At 38.7% G+C, this 25,550-nt stretch overlaps 1 protein-coding gene across 2 annotated transcripts in view; it reads left to right on the top strand.

Annotated features, from left to right (window-relative positions):
- PLEKHA5 (pleckstrin homology domain containing A5) overlaps positions 1 to 25,550 on the top strand; it is a 183,368-nt gene that overhangs the window by 109,064 nt on the left and 48,754 nt on the right. For both annotated transcript variants that reach the window (XM_074168058.1, XM_074168059.1), the window contains exons 5-9: positions 817 to 937; positions 7,286 to 7,390; positions 12,941 to 13,013; positions 16,776 to 16,876; positions 17,802 to 17,917. In XM_074168058.1, coding sequence (XP_074024159.1) covers positions 817 to 937; positions 7,286 to 7,390; positions 12,941 to 13,013; positions 16,776 to 16,876; positions 17,802 to 17,917 — 516 coding nt within the window. The remainder of the gene's footprint in view (positions 1 to 816; positions 938 to 7,285; positions 7,391 to 12,940; positions 13,014 to 16,775; positions 16,877 to 17,801; positions 17,918 to 25,550) is intronic.

Below are 25,550 nucleotides of genomic sequence, written 5' to 3'. Positions count from 1 at the left end.
GAAATATTTAACACCGTTTTTTAAGATAAAAGGCATAGCCCAAATTATGTGATAGAAATGCACCATGTTTAAGTACTGTATGAATTTCCACTTGTTGCTTTAAATATTCTCTAGTGCTAGCAAATGACCTGTATAAAAAATAACAATAGAATAAATTTCCCAAAAGGAATAAAATTTTTAATCACTTAGGGACAATGCTGTCTCTCTATTGTATCATGTTTTGCCAAATAGTTTCTCCTCAATCGGTTGTTTTCTTGGCCAGTTGAGCCACTTTCTGATTCATTGGATAATAACTTGGTTTTGCTGTCTTTGATTAGTTTTGTAGAATACACGATAATATGATAAGGTATGCATGGAAGTCATGCCTGACCTTAAGATACTATATGTGGCTGGGTGTTGGGTGTCCTACTCGCCACCACGGCTGCAACACGTTATTTGGTGGCTACAGTGAAAACCGTCAGAACTGCAATATGTGAAATTTTGTAAACATGCGTGTTCTCACTGAAGTGGGACAAAGCCCTATGGGATCTTTGGAGAGCACTTCTTCCCATTTCCATCTCATGATCATACCTGTCTTTTTTTTCCTCCCACTGACACCTTACGTTAATAGAGAAATCCTATTTTAAAATGTCTTAAAAATCATCTATAATAGATTTAAGTTTAAAACACAGTGCAGGTAACTTTGCGATGAAGTGTGAATTGCTTTCAAATTGAAAAAGTAGGACACAGGCTGTATTAGGATACATCTAGGGGTGCTTTTTAATAGCAGCCTGCGCACACAGCATGTTCTTGTGCTATTACGTATTCTATTTTCAGGACTGCCGCAGCAATGACATCTGAAGAAAAGAAGGAGCGACCAATAAGCATGATATGTGAAGCAACTAACTATAATCTGACATCAGATTATGCTGCTCATCCGATGAGCCCTGTGGGCAGAGTAAGTATTTACATAGAAATTAAATTAAAATTAAAATCATTCCGTTATTCCTCAAGGTGCTACGCAGTGCTACATATTAGTATTCCATAGAAAAAGAGAAACAAAGCATTTATCTTTTTCAGGGCGCTTGGCTTCTTTCATGTTTAATTTGGAAACTGAGGTGTCTGAAACAAGTTATCACCGAAGCTGTAATTTTTATCGGGTATCTCAGATCTTATGACTTGCACATACTTAAATTGTTTACAGAATCTGACCTTGAATGAGCAAAATCTTGAGTGACTGGTCAGACATCTGGGTAAGCGTTGTTACGGAAATTGCTCCATCACAAACAATTGGCTATATTTCTCCAGGTAAAATAGAGAGAATTGTAATTATGTATAAGTAGTTACAGGGGAGATGGAAGGTGACCTTGTGGTCAAATAAAAGGGCAGACGACATCATTTGTTGTCATTGGACCAAAAGTAGAAGTCCTGGTTTCCTGGGAAAAAATTCCTGGGAAAAGTCCTGGAGATTCCTAGGCCACCTGAATTTGTGTCCCATTTTCTTCATTCACTCAACTTCTCAGAAGATGAAAGTAAATGCCCAGATGTTTATCAAGGTGAGGGATTGAATTACACCTACAGTAAGTTTGTTGGATACATCTGGTGAGGCTATTGCATGCATTTTTTCCATTCTTGGACACTTCCATAAAAGCAAAATGCACTTTCTACAAAATTAGGAATTTCCTTAAGTTTGCTAGGACACCAAGGTAACAGTTTGATCAGTGATGACGGACAAGAGCTCCGTAATCTTTTCTACCCAGCAATTAATATTTAAATGAGGGAAAAAGCCCCATACTTTTGCTGGTCGTTGAAAACTTTAGCCCTGAGAAGTACTTTTCAGCAGATTAATCCAGCCTGCAAGAGAAAAATGAACTTTGCAATGTGTTTTAACTGTGCAAATTCCTTAATTTCAACAACTTGAATTAAAATAAATTATTTTCCTTGTGGTAGCAAACATAGTAAGGTTTCTTTTAAGTGCATTTGGAAACATTTTTTTGTTGTTCTAAATGTGTCATTAGGCAGGCAGAATCTTTGACCTACATTAGAAAACAATTATTTGATGAGAAAAGTGTCTTAGTCTATCCCTGTTTCTGGGCGTGAAAAAAAGTCACAGACAAATTATAAACAGTAACAAAATCCATCATTTCAACTTTCATATGTATAAGTCCACACAGGAAAGCCAATTTACAACAAAACAAAAAAAAAACCCTCCAAACAACCAAAACCACCTAAGCCCTAAAACAACCAAGCAAACAAAATACCCCAAGATATCACATTGTTAGAGTTGTAATAGTGATGTAGGTTGCAATAGTGGCACAGAGTATGAACGAGCTAGGAAGCACTCTCAGGGTAAATGTAGGAAAGAAATGACAGTTTAGGAGCACCTGTTCTACAATCATATTTTTTTCCACTCTGCTTTCAAAAGAGAAGTTTAGAATGGCCTTTAGCATGTTTGTTTCATAATGCTCTGGAAGGAAATTGAGAGTACTATGGTCCAGTTATTGTAATTTTGTTACTTTCATTGATTAATGACACTTTAGCTTCCTGTGGAAATTACAATATTTTGGAAAAATAGACTTTTGTTCTACTTCTCATTCCTTCCGTCTGTTCTAGTTGTTGAAATGCTCTTAAAATATTGATATGATTACTATGATTGTATGTACAGTTACTGCACATCCGTTTTCAAATGTAAATTTTTCTGAATTACTGCAACACCGTTTTAAAAGTTTTGTTTTCAGGAGATGAATGCTTGCAAAATAGAACCACAGCTAATATTAGTCAGTGTTTTCTGGTGGTTATTTAAGGCTAATTAGTTGAATCTGTTTTAAAGATAATTATATAGAAATTGTCCACTGGTTGTAGCTGGATACAAAAACTGATTTTCTTCTTAGTTTTTATTGTATCTCCCAACAGTAGAACCTTAAATCCTTAACCATCTTATCAACCTTTGAATATAATATGTAGAGGCTCTGTGTGTTGCAGCACAATAAGACAGAAGTAAAATACTGGTGAGGAAAGTAAATTACAGAGCAGACTGGTGCTTCATGTGGTTGCCAAACCTACTTTTTAGGTCTTTCTGTTTTCAGAGGTAGCTCATGAACACACCTAATATTGGGTAGTAATGAGGAATGGAAGAAAAGTTTGTGGTACAACTAAAGTTTCAGACAGCTGAGGGGTATAGAAATAAGTTCTCCCTTTCATTAATGTTCATTGATCCCGAATAGATACGGAACTTGGAGGAGTTTCTGTTTGTGGCAGAAAGACTCGCTGGAGTCTAATGCCCCTGCTGTCTAGAGGCTAATATGAGGTGAGACAAAAATCAGTCTCTCCCCAGTAAGTCTTATTTCTAATCCCACTATGTACCTCATGCTGGCCAAATAACACACTGCAGCTCTGTTAAGTGCTGCTCCTTCCCTATTAGCTTGAAGTGTATTTCTAAACTTAAAGCCACTAGTACACATCTCTGACGGTGAAAAAAATCTACATAGGTTTGAGATGGCTACAGAGCTATACTTTTTCAACCCTGTTTTTAAAATTAAGAAGTTGTTTTTGTAGTTGTCGTTTTGTTTTGTTTTGTTTTGTTTTTTTCCCCCGCTGTTAAAATCACTACCTTGACAAATACGGTTGTATGTTCTGAAATGCGTTCAGGGAATCAGCTTTTTAATGTGTAAAATCAGTCATACTACCAGTCACCCTCCACAGCTGATCTCATTGCTGTCCTGGTTACCAGCAGAATAAGGCTAACAACTTTCTCATGGTAAGTGGAATGGAGTGTCAGCCCAGGGGAGCTGCTGCAGAGCTCCTCCTGTCTCCATTACAGCTAGGACATATTGCATTCTTTATAAATATTCATCAGTTTGTTTATAGACATTTCATACAGCACTTAAGCCTGTTAAGTCTAGCTTTAAATGGCTAGTTTAGAGAGAGTTGTGCATGCCTTCTCAGGATTCAGTTTAGCCAGAAATTTTGGAGTAATAGTCATGAGATACATTAGCCACCAGCAGCAATGTGAAGGGCAGTGTTTGTGCTCTGAGCCAAACATCTGTACTGCGTTTTCATGGTTTATATTCAGGCTAGTCCAGTAGTTCTCCTTGTACATCTTACATTTTAGTCTTATCTAAAATAAATCCAGTTTGCTCTACTGTGCAAACCAAAGCACAGTAAGAGTGGATGACTGGGATATTTGTTTCAAGAGCAACCTCCTGGGCAAGCTAAAATGCTGAGGCAGAAACCCACTCAGCTCATGGAAAACGGCAACATTGGAAGGCACTGAAATTGCCTACAAAATCCAGAAGGCAGCATCATGTTGGTTTGTGGTTTGGAAGATAATGTAAGCCTTGAAGACTGGAAACATATTTTTAAACAGAAGTTGAAAGTAACAAAGATTTAGGTTTCCTGTCTTTGAGTTCACATGGAGAAAATTTCCTTACCGGCAAGGCTCTCAACCCATGTTTTTCGAATATAGATACCATAAGTTTAGCGTTAGTTCATTACTTTTTTACTAGTTCTTAAACTGGGGAAGAAGCTTCACGTAAATTCTATGTCCTCCACCAGCTAAGCAGAGAGAAGAGCAGTTTGCAAAGCGAAGTGTGCAGCCCCAGCCACTGACTGGTCTGTTGGCCAAAGTTCAAAACCCTGCCAGTGTTTGTTTTCTTTGGGTTTAGGAAAGAGTGAATGTCACTGGGTGAACCTCCCGGCTTCTTTCTCAGTACTGGAACTGTACAGGGTCCCTCCCATAGGTTCTGGTTTTGGAGGCATCGCAGTTGCTGAGTCCATTCCTTAGAACGGGTCAGATGGTACCAGATGTGACTATAAGCTTGCTGGTTCTGTTACCTTCTACACCTTCCAGCAAATGATTAGTAGTTGGACCCTTCATTTACTGTCCTCCTTTTCTCTTTGCCTTCTCCGGAATGGGGAGCTGTGCAATATGTCCTGTATTTTCAGTGCTGTGGGGTAAAAAGTATTTTAAGCCTTCAGTTCTTATTTTCTTTTCCTTTCTTCCAATTTCCCCAGTTTGAGATACAGTAGATGTGTGCGTGTGAGAACATGGGATGGCCAGGGATCTCAGACATAACAAGAAGAGGAGGTGATCTAAAAAGTTTGAGAACTCATAATTAATTTATACATACACCTACTATATTTCAATATCCTAAAATAGTCATTTTCTCGAGGCTCAGAATTTGTTGTTAAGAGTTATTCTCTTTATGCAGTGTGGTAAAATAATCGTGAGTCATCCAAAGTGTTCTCTGTATTAACTAAAATTAGAAATCACTTGTGATGCTCTGTTTAATTAATGGAAGTTTGTATTCACAGTTGGCAAGATGTATAACTAACCCATTGAAACTTTGAGAAGTTGGAGTCAATACGGTTTGTTATCAGACCTAAAAGACATCTATTTATTTTATTTGAATTTTTTAGTAGACTTGACATTAGTAGTACTTGTGGCTAGTTGTGTTTTCAGAAGCATCCTTAATATGTTTAGTCATTGTACAAGCATAGAAGGTCTGGGAACGCTCTTGAGAGGTTTTGAACCTTTAATACCTAACATTAGAGCAGGTATGAGTGCTATAAATTACTTTTGATCAAAATCTTGGCATAGCTCTTGTGTGGTATGCCAACGTAGTAGCCATACACGTTAGCTGAGATGGGTGTAGAGTTAATTTTATAATGTGCTCTGGATTGTTATAGGTTCTTGTATACTCCTTTCTTACAGCTGAGTGTCACAATTCTCTTGGCTTCTTACAAACCTTTGTCCGGTTTGCACTGGTAGAATTTTTCAGATGAAAATGTGAAAGATTTTTTTCTCTTTTTTTTTGTAGTTAGGTTTTCAATTGCTTGCTCTATCTTGCTTTAAACAGAGTTGAGTCAAATTTCTGTATCTCCAAGGGAAATGAAAAGTACTCTGTTTTTATATTCCCTCCTGATTCTTTCAAAAAAGAAATACAAAAGGACCTTGTTTTATTGCATTGTAGGCTCAAGACAAACACGCATAGCTTTTGTAATGTTATTCTTTTTTGGCTAAGCTATGTTCTGTTCTTCAGTTAATGGCTTTGTTGACAAAAGCTGCACGTCATTTTAAATTGCAATTTTCAGTTTATGATTTTTAACTTACTGTGGAATTCTCTCTGAGGCGTGTATAAAACCCAACTCAGTTCTGTGATGCGTTGTTGAGAGAATTTCCATAGAGAAACCCCATACTCTTAATTTGCAACAAAACCCAAGTGTTTGTTTAGCCTTCCTCCTTTAGGAACTTTGCATAACCTTATGATTAGTCTCAGTAGTAGAGGGGGGAAGCTGAAGGACAGGATTATATTGTCTCAATTCAAACAGTGGATTTAGAGCAGATCCATGAACACAACTTAAAAATCTTACTTGAACTTCTTTTGCAGAGTGGGATACTTCACTGTATCACATCGCATGGTCTCTGAGGCACTAATTCTTACAGAATGTAATGCACAAGTAAACATTCAGCTCATTTAGTTGCAGAACAAACTCACTAAACGTAGGCTGAAAAGAATGAAGTGTGAATTGGCAAAGCATTGCATGTTCCTTTATGCATTTTCCAATTTCTTTTGGTTATTCGAGTAGAAGGAGGATAAAATCTAAAATCGGTTATTTATCCTACTTCTCTTAATCGTCTGTGATCATTGCATAGCTGTAAGCCTGTAAAAGATATAAGCAACAGCAGATACAAATGCTGGAGTTTAAGAGCAAAAGTTTCAAAGTAGGCCTTTGTGCGAGCAGGTAAAATAATGAATATTCAAACCAGCTAAGAGATCATAAAGTGGAGGGTTCTTGAGAGGGAAGAAAGAATTAAAAAATTTACTATGTGTTAGGGAAGGGCTAGTTACATTTTGCTGAAATCTGAACACGTTTTCATGTATTAGGCCAGTGTTGGAAGCAGAAAAGTATAGAATTTTCTTGCCCAGGTAATGTAATTTTTCATAATTAATAGTTGTATTTCTCTTTGTACAGCTTGTTATGCTATATACTTACCTTATAAGAAGGTCGGATATGTATATGGTTGGGGTTTCTTGTTAAAAAAAAAAAAAAAACCACAAACAACAAAACTTTAAGGATTTGTCTTGGGATTTGTCTTTAAATTCTCTGCAGAATAAAAAGAAAGAAACGCTGAAGCCAGCAGAACCGTCATAATAATTATTTATCTAAAAAAGGAATACAGTTTGTGTTCTGCAATCCCCCAGAGGAACACATTTAGGAAAAAGATCTTAAAGAAAAGAAAATGTGTTACGATTTTTTCAACAGATGATGTCATGTTTGTTTTAACCTGTTCAATTCAATTTAGACATCACGATCTTCAAAGAAGGTTCATAATTTCGGAAAGAGATCAAACTCAATAAAGAGAAACCCTAATGCACCAGTTGTCAGACGTGGCTGGCTCTACAAACAGGTACTCTTCCCCTCTTCACCCCCTTCTTTTGTTTTGCCTTTTTTTTGTAAGGTATATAATGTGCAAAAGACAGCCATTTGCATAAAATGCAACAACAGCAATACCAGAGTGAAACTATAAACTGTGAGGAACTGACACACAGTATTTTAGTTAATAAGCTACTTATTGGTTAACATTCTGATACAAATGAGTAAGGGCATACACAGAATATATAAATACAGAATATATTTCTCTCTGAAATATACAGAGGCCTTGAAAAATCTAGGCGGATATTGGTAGTAAATAGCTGAATTATTTTTAGGCATGCTGAGATGATGGGACAAGGATGTATGGCCCAGCATATTGTTTTTTTAAACTCTGAAGTTTCTTTTGTTAGGCTATACCTCTTAATTTTTTTAAAAAACTAAGCAAATATTTTCAATACAAAATTGGAAATCAAGCAATTTTTTTTCACATATGAAAAGAGAAAGGAATGCTTGTTTTCTTAACTCAAAGGTAATCATCTTAAAACCAGAGAAGTAAGCTAATCTGAAGTATGTGCCCTTTGGTATTTAGTGACAGTGTACCTAGCCCGCTGTAAATTTGCTTTCTGCAGTACCAGACCACTTGCACTTTCTTGCTCTGTGGAGGTCAGAGTAGAGTAGTTTGATCAAAAAATTGTCCAACAAAACTGTTTAGGCCATTTTAGGAATATGTTTTATAAATACACCAAGAACCCTGTAAGAACTTGTCATTTAAACTCAGCTGAGGCAAATGTGTATATGTAGTTTTGAATCTACATCGTCGATCACTGTCCCTATTCTGGTAGACTAGTGAGACCCACATAGCTTTTCTGGGTGCTGTTGATGGGCAGTTTTAAAAAATTACTATCAAGTTAAAAGATCTAGAAGTATTTGTTTAGTAGAAAATTTTTCCATCTTTACATACTCCTGTGGCCTCTACTCTCATTCGATGTTGAGAGTGAGAAGTCACAAAGGAGAGATATTTTTGTTTGTTTGTTTGTTTTGGGGCTGTTAAACTTTTTAGCTTGAAAAAAAAAAAGTCACTCTATTCCTGAACTAATATTTTCTAATTAAAACAGACAATCGATTAACTTGATTGAAATATGAAGTCTGAATTATAGCACAGGTGGTTGTGCACATAAGTATCTGTTATGTAAGTTGTTATTGCCATACATGTGAATATAAAAATCTCCCCCTATAAGAAAAACATAAGTTTGCTGATACTTTGCTGCCTGCCTCTGTATAAGTTAGATTTGTGATGATCTGGCTTTTCATTCTGAGGTCCTTTGTAGTGAGTTTTACATGTATGAAAAGGTATGATTATGTACCTGAGCCAATTTTCTGGAATGCTCTAAACATTCTTGCTGGTTTATGTCTTTGTTTCATGTTAAACCGTGGATATTCAGCATATAAAGTATTATAAAGATGTTGCTTTCCTAAAAATTATACTCTTTGTTTGTATTACCAACTCCATTTTAGTGTACAGTTGTGTTATTTTATTAATGAAGAACCAGTAGCTATTTTTTAAGACTACAGAATCACAGAATTGTAATGGTTGGAAGGGACCTCTTGATCACCTAGCACACCCTTCCCTGCTCAAGCAGGCTCAGCTAGAGCAGGTTCTCCAGGGCTGTGTTCAGTCAGGTTTTGGATATCTTCACAGATGGAAGCTGCACCACAACCTGTGCCAGTGTTTGATCACTTTCACAGTAAAACAGTTTTACCACTGCTCAGGTGGAATTTCATGTTTTTTAATTTGTGCCCATTGCTTCTTGTCCTGTCACGGGGCAGCACTGAGAAGAGTTTGGCTCCATCTTCTTTACAGTCTTCAGGTATTTGTGCACATTGATAAGGTGCCCCCTGAGCTGCCCTTTCTCCAGACTGAACAGTCCCAGCTCTCTCAGCCTCTCTTCATATGAAAGATGCTCCAATTCCTTAATCATCTTTGTGGCCCTTTGCTGGATTCTCTCCAGTATGTCCATGTCTCTCTTGCACTGATGAGCTGAGCACCGAACCCAGCGCTCCACCTAGACCTCAGTAACACTGAGTAGACAGGAAGGATGTCCTCCCTCCATCTGTTGCCAACACTGCTGATGCAGTCCAGGATGCTGTTGGCATTCTTTGCCATGAGGGTGCATTGCTGGCTCGTGATCAGCTTGTTGTTCATCAGGACCCCCTAGGTCCTTCTCCACAGAGCTTCTTTTCAGCTGATCAGCCTCAGTGTGTAGTGGTGCATGGGGTTATTCCTGTCCAGATGGAGGACTGAGAGTTTCCCTTTGTTGAACTTCAGGAGATTCTCCTATTCCTAATTTCCTAGCCTGTTGAAGTCCCTCTGAATGACAGCACAACCATCTGGTGTATTAGCCACTCCTCATAGTTTGTATTATCTACAAATCTGCTCAGGGTGCACTCTGTCCCAGTGTGCAGGTCATTAATGAAGTTGTTAAATAATCTTGGCCACAGTGTCAGCCTCTGGGGTAAGACCACTAGCAGCTGGCTGCTACTGATGCCACTGATCACCACCCTCTGGGGCAGGTAGTTCAACCAGTTTTCAATCCACCTCACTGTCAAAATGCATACTGTTGGACAGGATTTATGTGTGAAATTATTTAAGTGCTGTGGGTTTTTTTGGTTGGGTTGTTTTTTTTGGTTTTTTTTTGGTAAGAAAACGGGTTGCTGTATCTTTCCATGTTTTAGTAGTAATTGAAAACCAATTTAGTCAAGAGTTTTACCAACAGATACTATCTTTAAAAATTTACAGTGAAAACTTGTGCAGGCTTCTTTTTGATAGTAAGATAACTTCCTTAATATGTTCAGGTATTCACAGACAACAGCAAGTCTTTTTTTGACTTGGGGTGTGCTGTTTCGTTGCATGTAATGCCATTCTTCTCTAATTTTTCTACTAATTTTTAAGTCCAGTTTCAACTCTTTTTTTGGAAGGTGTTTACTGTGAACATACTGTCACTGTTTTGTGACGTAATTGCAATCAAGAGCAAACAATGACGAGTAAATCCACTGATACAGAAAGGATGTCCTTTAAAGGAGAAAAGAATTTAAAATACGAGACCCGCACAATCATTTTGTGTGCCTCCCTGCTGTGTCTGAAGAAGGCCAAAAGACCAGCAGCCCTGAGGAAAGGGACTTGGGGGGTGCTGATGGAAAAGAAGCTGGACATGAGCAGGCAATGTGCTCTCGCAGCCCAGAAGGCCGATGACATCCTGGGCTGCATCAAAAGAAGTGTTGCCAGCAGATCCAGAGAGGGGATTCTGCCACTTTGCTCTGGTGAGACCTCACCTGGAGTGCTGTGTGCAGGTCTGGAGCCCTCAATATAAGAAGGACATGGACCTGATGGAGCGGGTCCAGAGGAAGGCCACCAAAATGATCAGGGGGTTGGAGCATCTCTGCTGTGAGGACAGGCTGAGGGAGCTGGGGTTGTTCAGCCTGGAGAAGAGGAGGCTCTGGGGAGACCTCATAGCGGCCTTCCAGTACCTGAGGGGGGCCTACAGGAAGGCTGGGGAGGGTCTGTTTACAAAGGCCTGCAGTGACAGGACGAGGGGCAATGGTTTTAAGTCGAAGAAGGGGAGATTAAGATTGGATATTAGGAAAAAGTTCTTTACTCTGAGGGTGGTGGAACACTGGAAGAGGTTGCCCAGGGAGGTGGTTGAGGCCCCTTCCCTTGAGATATTCAAGGTGAGGCTCGACGAGGCCCTGGGCAACCTGGTCTAGTTGGGGGTGTCCCTGCTGACTGCAGGGAGGTCGGACTAGATGACCTTTGGAGGTCCCTTCCAGCCTGGACCAATCTATGAATCTATGCATCATTCCTAGCACATCTCATTGCTGGCAGAATTTTACATGTGGTTGTGTAGAAACCTGTTGGTGTTTCTGAGCGTTGGGGTAAATGCAACTTTGTGTAATAACAGCCTCTTCAGAAAGCCATCTGAGAGTTTGTGATAATCCTTTATACTGGAAAAGTTTGGGTATTTTCACATCGTATGTTTGATTTTTATGGCCAGTGTCCTTTGGGCCAAGGGTCCGCATCCTAATCCGCTACTTGAGTCACTGACCTTGTCAGTTGGGTGAGGAAAGCAGTCTCCCCTCCCTGTGTCTGCCTTTCCGTCTGTGAAACAGGAGCTGACTGCTATGGGCAGTGCTTCCAGACTTCATTAGTGTTCGTTAAACCACTTTGAGGTCACAGAATCGCAGAGTGGTATGGGGTTGGAAGGCACCTCTGGAGATCATCTAGTCCAACCCCCTGCCAAAGCAGGTCCTCCTAGAGCAGGTTGCACAGGAACATGCCCAGGCAGGTTTTGAATGTCTCCAGAGATGGAGACTCCACCACCTCTCTGGGCAGCCTGTTCCAGGGCTCCGCCACCCTCAAAGTAAAGAAGTTCCTCCTCGTGTTTAGATGGAACTTCTTACATTCAAGTTTGTGCCTATTTGCTCTTGTCCTGTCACTGGACACCACTGAAAAAAGACTGTCCCCATCCTCTTGACACCCACTCTTTAAGTATTTATAGGTGTTGATCAGATGCCCCCTCAGCCTTCTCTTCTCCAGACTAAAAAGACCCAAGTCCCTCAGCCTTTCCTCATAAGAGAGATGCTCCAGGCCCCTAATTATCTTTGTAGTCCTCAGAAAGTCCTCAGAAGAAAGGTGCTATAAAGTATTTAGTTATTGTATTTATGAAAATGTTTGTGGCGAAGGATTTTTAAAACTTTTTCTGAATAATATTTCCTAGTTAATGCTTGCTTTACCCTTTCTTCTTCCTCGTTGAGCTCATTTTCCCCAACCCCAAAAGAGCAGAGCTTGAAATATTAGTCTAAGAATTATGCTGACGTCTCTCAAAAAAACCTCAAAACAACCCCCAAACCAAACCCACACCACTCCACAGTTTTTCATTATAGAATCACTCTTCTTGGTTGTCACAAAACCTATTTACTACAGGAATATTGATAATTCACACATACCTTTTTTCTTGGAACAGATTAACATATTTATTAAATCTGATCCTACTAGGATGTGCGCACTGCAATGCTTTGGATTATTTACACTGCAGTAGTGGTGGCAGTCTTTCATTCTGAGTTGTGCAGTGTAAATTGGTTATAAGCATAAAAGAAAATGAAATTGCTTTAGGAATAAACTTTATTTGGGGAAGAAATTTGCTCGAGATGTACGAGTGGTAGTAGAAGATGAAGTTCAACAGAGAGTTTCTTCAGAAAACAAAGGAGGATGTACCCCAAGTATTACCTTGCTCTTATCCTTTTTTAAAAAAAAAGTATACATTTTTCCATTTAACTGTAGATTGTAGTCATCTAGCATGCTAAAATAATGGGCTCTTATTTATTCTTGATTCCTATTAACTTCAGGTTTCCTGGGTTGTGGTCTTTACAGTCTCAAGTCTGTGATGAGAAGTCAAAGATACTTAAAATATCTTAGCCAAGAAAATAAACTATTAGCACACCACCACAGTTACATAGTACCCATTTTACTTTATGAACTATCACTATTAACAGTCTCAAAGTTCTTACTTGATCACTTTGATTAATACAGGATAGTACTGGAATGAAGTTGTGGAAGAAAAGGTGGTTTGTGCTCTCAGATCTGTGTCTCTTCTATTACAGAGGTAAGTTCCGCTCAGGAGAGCTAATTTTACTGGAAGCAGATACGTTTTGACACACCAGTCGAATGCAGGAAATAAGAAACTAGTACTTAACTTAATGGATTCAAATAGTTGTATAGCTGTCAATATCCAGGTCTGCTACTTTTATCCTTTTTTTTTTTTTTTTCTCTCTTTCTTTCTTTCTTAATTACCAATTTCACGTAATTGCTTCCTGCCTGTCAGGTATGCTGAAAGGGCAAACCCATTCACAGCCACCTCTTTTATTAAATTCTGGATTTTACTATTCTCACTGCTTCTGTTGCTAGGAACTAAATATGCCAGGTTAAGTCTGAATTTATTTTTTTTTTTTAATGCAAATTAAGTAACTGAAATGGGGATCGGAGAGGGATAGTGCAGAGGAGCTGAAATTCTGCCTTTGGAATGATAAAGAGGATATATATGCCTTTTGGGAATCTAATCAGTGTTCGTGAATACTTATAAAGTGAAATGTTGTACTACAATTCCATATGAGTGTAAGCCTTTGTTATATTTCGAACAAAGAAATCTATTAGTACCCTTGTGTAGCTACATAAGGATTATTTTACATGGGAAAAAAATTAGCCGTTTACAATTCTAGTGGAGATACATATGTTAGGAAACTGATTCCTTCACCATTCTAGATTATTAACTGTAGTGCTCCTGAGGGGATAAGCAAATGGGATTTGTGCATATGGAAACATACTCAATCCTGAAATAAGGTGTACAACCATAATAGTTTAAAGGTGAAGAGCAAAGAAGATTGTAAAGCATGGCAAAATAGAGGAAAGTAAACAGTTAAGGCACTCTGCAGCCTTAACTGTGAATGAAGGGTAGGAAAGAGTTTCGGTTTAGGGTGAGACTTTAGAATTGGTAGAAGCGGTGTTGATGCTAGTGATGCTGAAAGCAGTGACTGATGAATTTAAAATGCTGTTCTGTTAGAAGTTCAGCATGGTTCTAATCTAATCAAGATGAGTCAGGTCGTGAAACATAAAAGTTCTGTCTTTGTAACTGTTTTAGTTAACAAATTCTGAATTATTGAAATATGATCATTAGGCTTTGTTTCTTTACCCCAGGAAGTACATATAAGTGGATAAACCACTGCTGAGTCAAAATTAGGCTATAATTTCAACCATGGAGGTATCAATTGTGAGACAATTACACTGCATTTAGTTAAGTCATCGTTATATACTCTGTGCTTTCTTACTGGGTTTTCTTATTTTAAACAAGTCTTCAGGCTCTCTCTTCCAAAGATTCTAAAGAAAATGCTGCTTTGTAGCTGCCTTAAGAACAGATTAAATTGAGTTAAATCACTGCACATGAAGTATTTCAAAATAAAACGAAGCAGTAAGCAAAACCAACAACAAATAAATCCAAACAGCTCTATAATCTTAATTTTTGATTTCTACATGTTAGTGAGCCAAATAAGCTGAAATATAAGCAGATAGCTTTTAGCTATCACTTACTAGAAAGCAGTTAAAGCTGATGAACTGTAATTAAACAAATATAGTGATAGTCTTAAAGGTATTAGAAATGGCTACTGAAATACAAAAAAACTTGCACTCTAAATGCTGTGCTTTTGTGTTTTTGTTAATTCTATCTCAAATATTGAAAAAACATAAGGGGGGGATGCACTTACTCCCAGATTGCAAACTGTTTCTGGTTGCAGGATTGTAGTTGGGTTTTTTTGGGGTTTGTTTTGGGGTTTTGTTAGTAAATCTTACTGAACTTTTATAATTGTGTTACAATGTTAGCAGCTTAAATCTGAATCATAGATGAAAAGAAAAATTATTTCATTGGGGTTTTTTTCAGAGCTTAGAGAATACTCTGTTTCACATGGGGATAAAAGACTGCCCCCTTTCATATTGGAAGGTTATTGTTGTAAGAAGTAAAAGTTCTTAGAGCTGGACAGAAGATCTGCTATTTTTTCTGTTGTATTATTCATACACAACATACAAGTAAAGATGGGTATGGGGCAGTGTAATGTGCAGATAAAAGCTAGTCTGATGGGAAACAGATTTTTAAAATCTGGAAATGGAATGTAGCAGTATGTCTTTAACAAAGACCAAAGTCCTCCAGACGTGCAGCTGTTCAGTGGAACAAAAATGCTTAATGCTTTTATATGGCACTAGTGGGTGTGACTTACTCAGTAATAAGTCAAAGTATAATCTGGCAGAAGAAGGGAATTTTTTCGCCAAAACAGCAGTCCCAATAAAGTAAACCCCAACATTTGCCATGCATTCTGTGACAGGGGAAAAAAAGCAGATTGTTTTTGTGTGTGTGGCTAGCAAGGAGTAAATATTTGAGAGGGAAAGGTGGGATGTTTTCAGGCATACTTATGAGTATAGTTCGGTACCTGAAAGTAAATTCACTCCATTCACTCTTCTGCCTTTTAATCAAAATAATTTTATGCTGAGTTCTCTAATTAAATAACTATCCGAGAAAGCATAATTTTTACATCTAGCATGTCATGAAATTCTAAAATTACGTGGGGCAGAGCTTTCCCCATGTGAATACCTTAAATGAAAGTAGTGGGTTTTCAGAATTTAGTGACTAAACGAGAACCAGGAAAAGATTCTTAAATCTATGTATAAGAGGTAGTCCTTTTGTGCTGTTCACCTGTATTTTAATTGCAACAGTATTAATACTCCATGCTTGAAACTTTGGAATATCTATGTTTTCATCTTAATTTCATAGATACATAGTCATTTGCTATGGGCAGTATCTTCAACCAAGAGAAGCGTTATGGGGGACAGTCTCTTAAGATACTGGTTGCAGATATAAGTTCTCTAGCTGAACTACAATTAAGATTGCCTTTGTGAGTTGCATCCAATTATTCCTTTATTAAAGTATAATTGGATTTAAGAGCTGGTTGTTCCTTCCAATTAAAATGTCAGTTTATTATTGTAACAAATTGTTCTAAAATTTTGCAAAAAAACTATGTTCTTGAAAAGGGCTCTTTGGTTTGTGGAATTTTTGTTTGTTTTTTACAAATGATCTGAAACACATGTGTTCTTACAAATAGAACATAATTGAGTGTAAACAGTTAATGGGAATTATAACAGTCTTGTAGCTTAATGTGCACAGTATCAGAAGAGGAATGTGCAAATTTTCTCAAAGACCAACAACAATAAATGGTATTTTAAAATACTTCCGCTCTCATGGGTATTTGCAATTTTCACTGAGCAGGTGATAGATCGTAGGTATTATTCTTGTCACTGAATTAGAGGGCTGATTTCCTTCTACTTTTCAGCTTTAAAGTCATATGCAGGTAAGCACTGATCACCCAGAAAAACTCTAGGTGAAGCTATTTGTGGTGTTTTCCATAAGGTAGCAGATTCTGTAAGGTAGCACATGTGGTTTAGCTTACAGAGCTGGCACTCTCAGGAGGGTTTCTTATGCTTGTCCATCTTAGGGAAAAGTTGAAGGTGGCCTTATTCAAATGGACTGGTTTTCACAGTGCTTAGCAGGTTTTTGGGGGTGCATGCTTGTGTGATAGCTGTTCTGTGGCATGTGTGGGCAGAGAGGGGCTGCACAGTTGCTCTCGTGGACTGCACACCTCTGAGACTGTGTACAGACACCTACGGAACAAATCAGTCTGCCTTCCTGATTCTCTAACCCATTTTCTTCCCGGGTAAACTTCTTGTTGCTGGTCTTGTGTTGTTAAGTACGGTTTCACGGAATGGCCTGAATACAAGTGTTATGTGTCAAAACACTTTGTGTCTCTAATCAAAGATTATACATTCACAGATGAGAAAGAAGAAGGAATACTAGGTAGCATACTTCTACCTAGTTTTCAGATATCTGTGCTTTCTCCTGAGGACCACATTAACCGCAAATACGCCTTTAAGGTAAGGGAATTGGTTTTTCAGTTTAATTTCATGTCTGAAAGCACGATAGCCTAGTGATCAGAACTCATTTTACTGAGTTTTTATGCAAAACAGGATTGACAAACAGCTTCCGAGAGTGATTTTTGCATAATACAGTGGCAAGGATTCAAGTATTTAGCTTGATGTAAATATAGATGTAGTTACTAGAATAAGAAAATGGATTAATATCGCTTATTATTAGTCTTTGCTTTTGAGTTTATGGATCTTAAATAATGTGTGATGTTTTAGAATTGTAAACTGCATCCACAGCTACACTTACCCCACTGATGAAAATTCTTTAGTTATTTAGATATGAAGTATCTTTACATAGAAATAAAATTAAGGTTTTATTATCACTTAAATCGCAGTATTACATGAATCTTTGTTAGGAGTGTTTCACAGCTAATCTTTTTAATCATGATATAAATCACTCTACTAAATATTTTTTTTTACTTTCTTTTTTTGTTTTATGAGCTCCTTTTGGCTCTTCTTTTGGCCTGCTAAGCAGCACATCATTTATTTACTGTGGTGAGTACAAATTAAAACTTACTGTATCATTCAGACTGCAAAAATCTATGCCAAAATGTTATTTATAATAATTATATTAATTGACATTATTGGATAGTCAAGATAGTTTTTAATAGATTGAAGAAATTTAAGAGCTTTTTGAGTGTATTAATGAAGAAGCAGCTATGATTGATTGAAAATGATAGGCAATTATTTTGAAAAGATGAATGTGGTGACAGAGGAACACTGAAGTATTCCTTCCAGTATTTTTTCTAATAATATTATTTGCAGAAATCTTATTATAGAAAACATTAGCGTGAGTATACAGTAATGTTATTTGCCTCTTTTCTTTTACAGAATCTTACATTTTTATTGCAATGACCATGTCATTTCCAATCAGGCAGCTCATCCAAACATGAGGACCTATTATTTCTGCACAGATACAGGGAAGGAAATGGAGTTGTGGATGAAAGCCATGACAGATGCAGCACTTGTGCAGACAGAGCCTGTGAAAAGGTACTGTGGATTGACAAAACAGTGGCACAATGTATTTCTTTCTTATATTCAGTTTGATTTATTTAAATGAAAGGGCGTACCTTAAAATAGAATGTAAGTTGACTGAAGTAATTTCTTCCTATATTGAAGACGTCTCACTAATTTAATAATGTTGGATCAAATTTTGAAGTTCTGTTCTGAGTATGGATGCCTTGAGTGTAAGGGGCTAGAAGAAAAAAAACCTGACCAGGTCCTTTAGCCAGTGGCATCAAAAGAAGTGCAATGACAAATACTATGTGCAGGCATGTTTGTCTTCCCCCGCCCTCCTGGCTGAACAACAAAAGCAGCTCCACTGGTGGTAGTCTTTGGCTTAAACCTGTCATATGTCTCAAATTCATAACTGTAGTTTCTGGCTAAATTAAACAGTTATACCCATGGGCAACCTGTGGGGAGCCATTCTTGTTCATCATTAAGCTGTCATCAAATTTATACTTACCTGATCTGGAGCCTTATCCTTTATGTATCCGTGTGTTGACAATGAAAAGCAAGTTATCGCTGGGAGGCTTGTGTTCTCAGAAACTTGAGCATTGTCTGCTGCTGTCTATCCAGTAAGAATTGTTTTCTCTCTGAATGTGGTCCCTTGGGTCGGCTCCATGGCATCTATAATGGAAGACCTCATCAATTGAAAATTTAGAAGCTCCTCGTTATTGATGGCACAGAAGTTATTGCCGATGGCTGCTGTCACTTGATCTATTCTGCACTCTGTTTTTTCCTGCTATACTGGAGCTAAATGAACGGCAGCAATGCTGAGAAATTTTAAGTTAAAAAAAAAAAATAGTGAAAAGTCACATAAGCACAGGTACCAAAGAAAGAAAAGGTACAGTTTTTTCCAGAAGAGTAAGCACATTAAACTTCTTACCAAAATGCAAGCAATCTTTAAGAATTTTGCATTGCTAGTGCAAGTCATTCCTGTTAACTTGTTCCTGCCATTTCTGTTTCCCATGCATGTTGCTGGCAGAAGCTTAAAATGGAATGCAGAATGATCAGACACTTTTAATGTTAATGTTTTAATGTTTTGTGAGCTTCTCAGTCAAACACAGTGAAACTTACAGCAATCTCCAGGACATTCAGAAGGTTAACAGTTAACTAGGATCATTTTTAAATTTGTACCTGTACAGCTTTTTAGTGAGTAATCTTAAACAAAAGGTTGAAATCTTAGCTTTTATCTCGTAAGATCCTTTAAATACGTAGATAGTATATTAAGTATTTAATTCTTTGCATTGCACAACATCGTGAAATAGCTTAACAGAAAAAATAAGTTGTTCTCTGTACATGTGCTTCAAGCTCTAAGGCATCATGTATGTTTTTCCCAAAATTACTGAAAATAAAAGATTTCAGCTAATAGAAAGGAGGAGTTGTAGGTCCGATTACCACAATGAAATTTTATCTGATTATGTATGGGTTCATATTATATGTGAAGACGTTATGTTCTTTGTCTCCCTAACCCTCCTGTTTAGGAACAGTAGACATTAGGAGGAAGAGACGAGAAGAGTGAGACTGAGCATGAACAAGTAGATATTTAATAGCATTTTCACCTTTCACTTTCTCTGTTCGGAACTTTTAAGAGATTGCTCTTAAAAGAATGATGTTACCTTGACAAAATAAAATAGCTCATTTAGCTTAGTGAATAATAAACCTTATCTGAAAAATATGTTTTGATTTGCATTGTAAGTAAATTGCAGATAGCTGTGGTAGCTTACAGATAGAGAAATGATTAAACCAAATCAGGCCCACTTAACTTCAAACACAAATTATGTATTGATTGTATAAGCACTTAGTAGGGGGAGTAATACTGAAGTGGGTCACTCTGAATCTTTCTTGAACCAGTGAAATGACCTTTGGTATTTGCAATACTGTGAAGACTGAACGTTTAGAGAGGACGTCTTAGTAGTAGAAAAAAACTAATGTGAAAAAAGTGTATCTCCATCTAACAGAGCCTCCTTCATGTCATCTCCATAGTCTCTCCTATAATAGTCAATGCTCTATAGAAGATACATAGTAAACTTAATTAAAACTGGCAGAAAAGGACCTGAGGGTCCTAATTGACAAGCGGATGAATACGAGCCAGCAGTGCGCCCAGGTGGCCAAGAAAGCCAATGGCATCCTGGCTTGTATTAGAAATAGCATGACCAGCAGGAGTAGGGAGGTGATTGTCCCCCTGTACTCAGCACTGGTGAGGCCACACCTGGAGTATTGTGTCCAGTTTTGGGCACCTCAATCCAAGAGAGATATCAAGGTGCTGGAGCGGGTGCAGAGGAGGGCAACGAAGCTGGTGAAGGGCCTGGAGAATAAATCTTGTGAAGAGCAGTTGAAGGAGCTGGGACTGTTTAGTTTGAGGAAGAGGGGCCTGAGGGGGAAACCTCGTCGCTCTCTACAACTACTTGAAAGGACACTGTAGAGAGGTTGGTGCTGGTCTCTTCTCACAGGTAATTAGCAATAGAACAAGAGGGAATGGCTTCAAGCTCCAACAGGGTAGGTTTAGACTGAACATTAGAAAGAAATTTTTCACAGAAGGAGTGGTCAGACACTGGAACGGGCTGCCCAGGGAGGTGGTTGAGTCACCATCCCTGATTGTGTTTAAGAGCCGTTTAGATGTGGTGTTGTGGGATATGGTGTAGGGAAGAACTTTGTAGAGTAGGGTTGATGGTTGGACTCGATCCCAAAGGTCTTTTCCAACCTGAATGATTCTATGATTCTATATTACTTGTGACATTTCTTTTAACATTAGAAGCAATCTAAAACGTTAATGTAAATATCCAATCTTCTGTGCAGTTCATTAATAGAGCTGTACAGTCATGTGTGCTGCCTCAGAGCCTGGCGAGATGCCTAGAGAGCTCACCCTGGCACCCAGCACAGCTGTGCAGGCTGCTTGTCCTTCCAGGCTGCGGTGCCGTGGCTGGGCAGGGAAGAACCTAATGAGGTTCAGCAAGGGCAAGTGTAGGGTCCTGCGCCTGAAAGGAAGAACCCCAGGCACCAATATAGGTTAGGGGTGGATCTTTTGGAAAGTTCTACTGAGGAGAAGGATCTGGGAGTCCTGGTGGATAGCACACTACCCATGAGCCAGCAATGTGCCCTTGTTGCCAAGAGGGCCAATGGAATCCTGGGCTGCGTAGGGAAGAGTGTGGCCAGTAGGTGGAGGGAGGTCATTCTCCCCCTCTACTCTGCACTGGTGAGGCCACAACTGGAATACTGTGTCCAGTTCTGGGCTGCCCAGTTCAAGAGAGACAGGGAACTACTGGGGAGAGTCCAACGTAGGGCAACTAAGAAGATTAAGGGATTGGAGCACCTCCCTTAATGAGGAAAGGCTCAATGAGCTGGGGCTCTTTAGCCTGGAGAAGAGAAGGCTGAAGAGAGACCTTATCTATGTTTACAAGTACCTAAAGGGTGGGTTGAAGGAGGATGGAGCCGGACTCTTTTCCGTGGTTTCCAGCGATAGGACGAGGGGCAACGGGCACAAGCTGGAACATAGGAAGTTCCATTCAAATATGAGGAAGAACTTCTTTCCGGTGAGAGTGCCAGAGCCCTGGAATAGGCTGCCCAGGGAGGTGGTGGAGTCCCCTTCTCTGGAGATCTTCAAGACCCACCTGTATGCAGTCCTGAGTGATGTGCTCTGGGCAATCCTGCTTTAGCAGGGGAGTTGGACTAGATGTTCTCTAGAGATCCCTTCCAACTGAGAATTCCGTGATTCCAAGCCATGGAGGGTGTTCCAGCCTCCCAAAATGCTTGGCCATGCACTCCTGCCTGCTTTGTTCAGCCCCTTTGCCTGTTCCAGTGTCTGCCCGTTTCAGGTGGTTGGCAGCGTACAGGCAAACGGTGGGGATTCCCAGTACAGCTGAGCTTATCTCACACTTTTCATCCAGCTATACGTGCCCCTGCAGTCTGCCTCCATTGCTTCGGGTGCTTCTCTTCTTCCTTGGTGCATCACTGTAGCACATCAAACGAGTGGAGAAGTAATCAGCAGCGAAGTCGGTAGTTTTCTGCCTGGATATCACAGGCTTCCCAACAGCCAAAACAAGTGTCAGAAAAGCAACAAGAATAGCGACTTATGTAAGACCACCTTGCTGTTTTAATTCAGGCAAGAAACTTTAGAACAAAACAGAAGTAGATGTGGCGTCTTTGAAAGGTTTGTTAGTAGTCTTGAAATAATTACTTGAGAGAAAATACATTTCAAGACTAGTGAAGGCTCGAAGACTTTCATGTCTGTTAGCTATAATAAGGAAGAAAATTCTTCAGGCATCTGTTTCTAAAGAATCCATCTTTTGGCTATTAAACCAGTTCTTAAAATGAATCATGTAGCAGGATATGATCTTATCCAGAAGAAATACTCTTTCTTCCCTGTAAAAATCTGTTAAGTATTAAGTATTGTATTACCTCATCTCTAAGTAACCTAAAGTTTGGCATGTACATAGCTCTAGGCATAAATGGTTTTGGTTCAGTGAAATTCAGCCAGTGCCTTTGTTTCTCAATTCTGTTTTTTTCTAGAGGTTCTAACATTGTACTGAATACAGTTTTCTAACAGACTAGATACTTACGATACAATGGCCAGGGTTATTAAGAACTTACTTCCTTAAATATTTATGCAAGCTGATGCTGAGCCACTCTTAAGTGCTTGTTAACATAAATTGCCTAATGATAAGTTATGAGTTTTTAACAGTATAGTTCTTTAAGTCTAGAAGTCAGAGTACTTCATTGCTTATGGTGCTCTGGAAATCTAAACCCAACAGTCTGTTAAATTGAAGGTTTCAGCTTTAAATAAACTCAGAGCTACAATCTGTATCTTCATTTTTCTGAGGATGTGAGTTCGTTGGAGAGAAAAAAGATAAAAGGAATATTTAAATCATTAAGTTTGGGGGGTTTTGCCCAGTTTTCCATAAAATATTCTTACTTTCAACATATATTAGCCATATAATACAGAAATGAGATACTGAGGTGAGAAAATTAAAATGTAACCATTTATTTTAGAACTAATTTGCAGTCACAGCAGAAAAACTCCTTTGTGATGTGTAACTGCAGAGAAGGACATATTATTTAGTCCTATTGACTTAACTCTAATTATTCCTTTCTAAACATTTCTGTTTTAATTTTACCTAGACAATAAATTCGAGTTTAATTATTTACTGAGAGACCTATCAAAGTAATTAAACACAAATATGTCTGGTCAGTGAGGAACTGTTTGAGCTTATGACTCAAAATACGATCTCAAACAACCTCTCTGGATTAGCAAAACATCTTACTCGTTCCATGTTGTATCGCTGCAGCCCACAGTTAGGTTGTATCTATGAGTACTGATTGCTTGCTTGTGTTTGTAGATGTTAGTGTCCACCGACATACTGATTTATCCTTTTTACGCTAAATGCTGAATTCTGTATTCTACCATGTTTAAGAGCATCATTATTCAATCCTTTCACTGTCAGCTGTGTGTGCTAGAGCCTTTATTTCTTCTGAGTGATGCAGCATGTATTATGAGATCTTTTTTTTTTTTTTTCTCCTCCTAGTGTACTTACTTTCCCTGAACAGCATAAGCTAAGCTGCCAAAAAAGCACTTGTTAGCATAGCGACATACACAGTGGGGGTTTACTGACGTCACTGTGCTTGGAAAAGATGCCTTTTTCTTTTCAAATGCCTCTGCCTGGCTTTGTTAAATCACAGTTCTCACGTCTGTCTGATACTTAATTACGTGCCCTCCTTTCCCCCCAACCCTTTCAGAATTATTTATTTATATAAACCACCAGAAAACAGTGCTTTTCGTGTATTACTGTCCCATACGTATTATTCATGTTTGGTTGTAGAAATCTATAAATTCAGTATATAGAATCATAGAATGGTTACAGTTGGAAGGGACCTTAAAGATCATCGAGTTCCAACCCCCCTGCCATGGGCAGGGACACCTCCACTAGAGCAGGTTGCTCAAAGCCCCATCCAGCCTGGCCTTGAACCCCATCCAGGGATGGGGCATCCACAACTTCCCTGGGCAACCTGTTCCAGTGCCTCACCACCCTCACAGAAAAGAATTTCCTCCTAATATCTAATCTAAATCTCCCCTCTTCCAATTTAAAACCATTACCCCTTGTCCTGTCACTACACCTCCTGACAAAGAGTCCCTCTCTGGCTTTCCTGTGGGCTCCCTTCAGATATTGGAAGTCTGCTATGAGGTCTCCCCGGAGCCTTCTCTTCTCCGGGCTGAACAACCCCAGCTCTCTCAGCCTGTCTTCATAGGAGAGGTGCTCCATCCCTCTGTTCATCTTCGTGGCCCTCCGCTGGACCCGTTCCAACAGGTCCATGTCCTTCCTGTGTTGAGGACTCCAAAGCCGGACACAGTATTATATATGCTGAAAGACGTGTTCAATGATCATTCTCTTTGTCTTCTCCCTCCCCCATCCTAGAGTACCCTGCAAATCTTGTTGAATACCTCTTTGAGAGCCAGATATAAACACTGAGTGAAATATAAGATATAGATTAATAGGTTAAACATAAGAAACATAAGTTTCTGATAATTCTTTCTCATTAAGATGCTTTGCTATGGAAAGAGATCTCTTGCTCTCACCGAGTTGACTGATTTGATGCACAAAGTTGAAGGAGAGCCCAGAAGTCTGTTTGAATGTCAGTCATTCAGCCTCTACACCATTGCAAAGAATGTCAAATATAATGCTTGGCTCTGTTGCGTATAACCATAGTAACAAGCAATGCAGCATACAGCTTGCATGCAAAAACAATTCTGTGATTTTGGGGTTAGTTATTTTTTAATTAAGATCTACAGCAGAAAGTAGTATGACAGTGTAAATCGGACACTGTGCCAAGTCTTGACTTTGCCACCTATCTGATGAATGTCCTTAGAGATGCCACTCTCCCTCTGCACCGCAGATTTTTCCATCTGTAAAATGGCAACTGCTTCTCTGCTGTAAAGGACCTTGAGAAAGATTGACATGAAGTGCTATATAAGGGGGTAGGTGGTACTATTAAGGCATGTTGCATATATTAATGCCCACGTTTAGGATTATGTGCAAGGTAGTCCTTACATTTGGTTGTAATGAGCACTGCCTGAAAATTGAAATTTTGACTTTTTTGACTTAATAATTGTGGGACATGGAGTTTTTCATTTGCATCCCCTGTTTGGGGAATTCCTTTAGTTTGTGGTAGAACACTGGGTAGTACAGTTTGGAGGTGGGAGAGAGGAGGTGATACAGGTTTTTTTACGTAACGTTGAGAAGGAACTTAGGCAGAAATGTTTGGTCCTGGGAACAGTATAAAGTCCTGGGGGAAAAAAAAAAAAAGAAAACACGTCACATTTATATCGCAGTAGGAGTTTAGCATAGCATTTCTTTGCTGATACTTGGAAATTATAGAAAAGATGATGTAGGTATAGCAGTTCCACCACATTTGTCCTCCCACACAAAAGTCTACATAAAAATGGGTTCTACGTTGAGATTTTTTTCCTCTAAAACGTTATGGTTGGCAGAAATATTACCCTCTCCTTTCTGCTAGGAGAAAACATCAGGTGTATCTAACCTCTGCGTTTAATAGTGATGTATGAGAAAAAACAACTGTGTTTAAAAATAATGCTGAAGCACATAGCCAAAGAGGTGGTGATGTTAGA

This window comes from Numenius arquata, chromosome 2 (assembly GCF_964106895.1).
Source record: "Numenius arquata chromosome 2, bNumArq3.hap1.1, whole genome shotgun sequence".
NCBI lineage: Eukaryota > Metazoa > Chordata > Aves > Charadriiformes > Scolopacidae > Numenius > Numenius arquata.
This window is presented reverse-complemented; position numbering and strand designations above follow the sequence as displayed.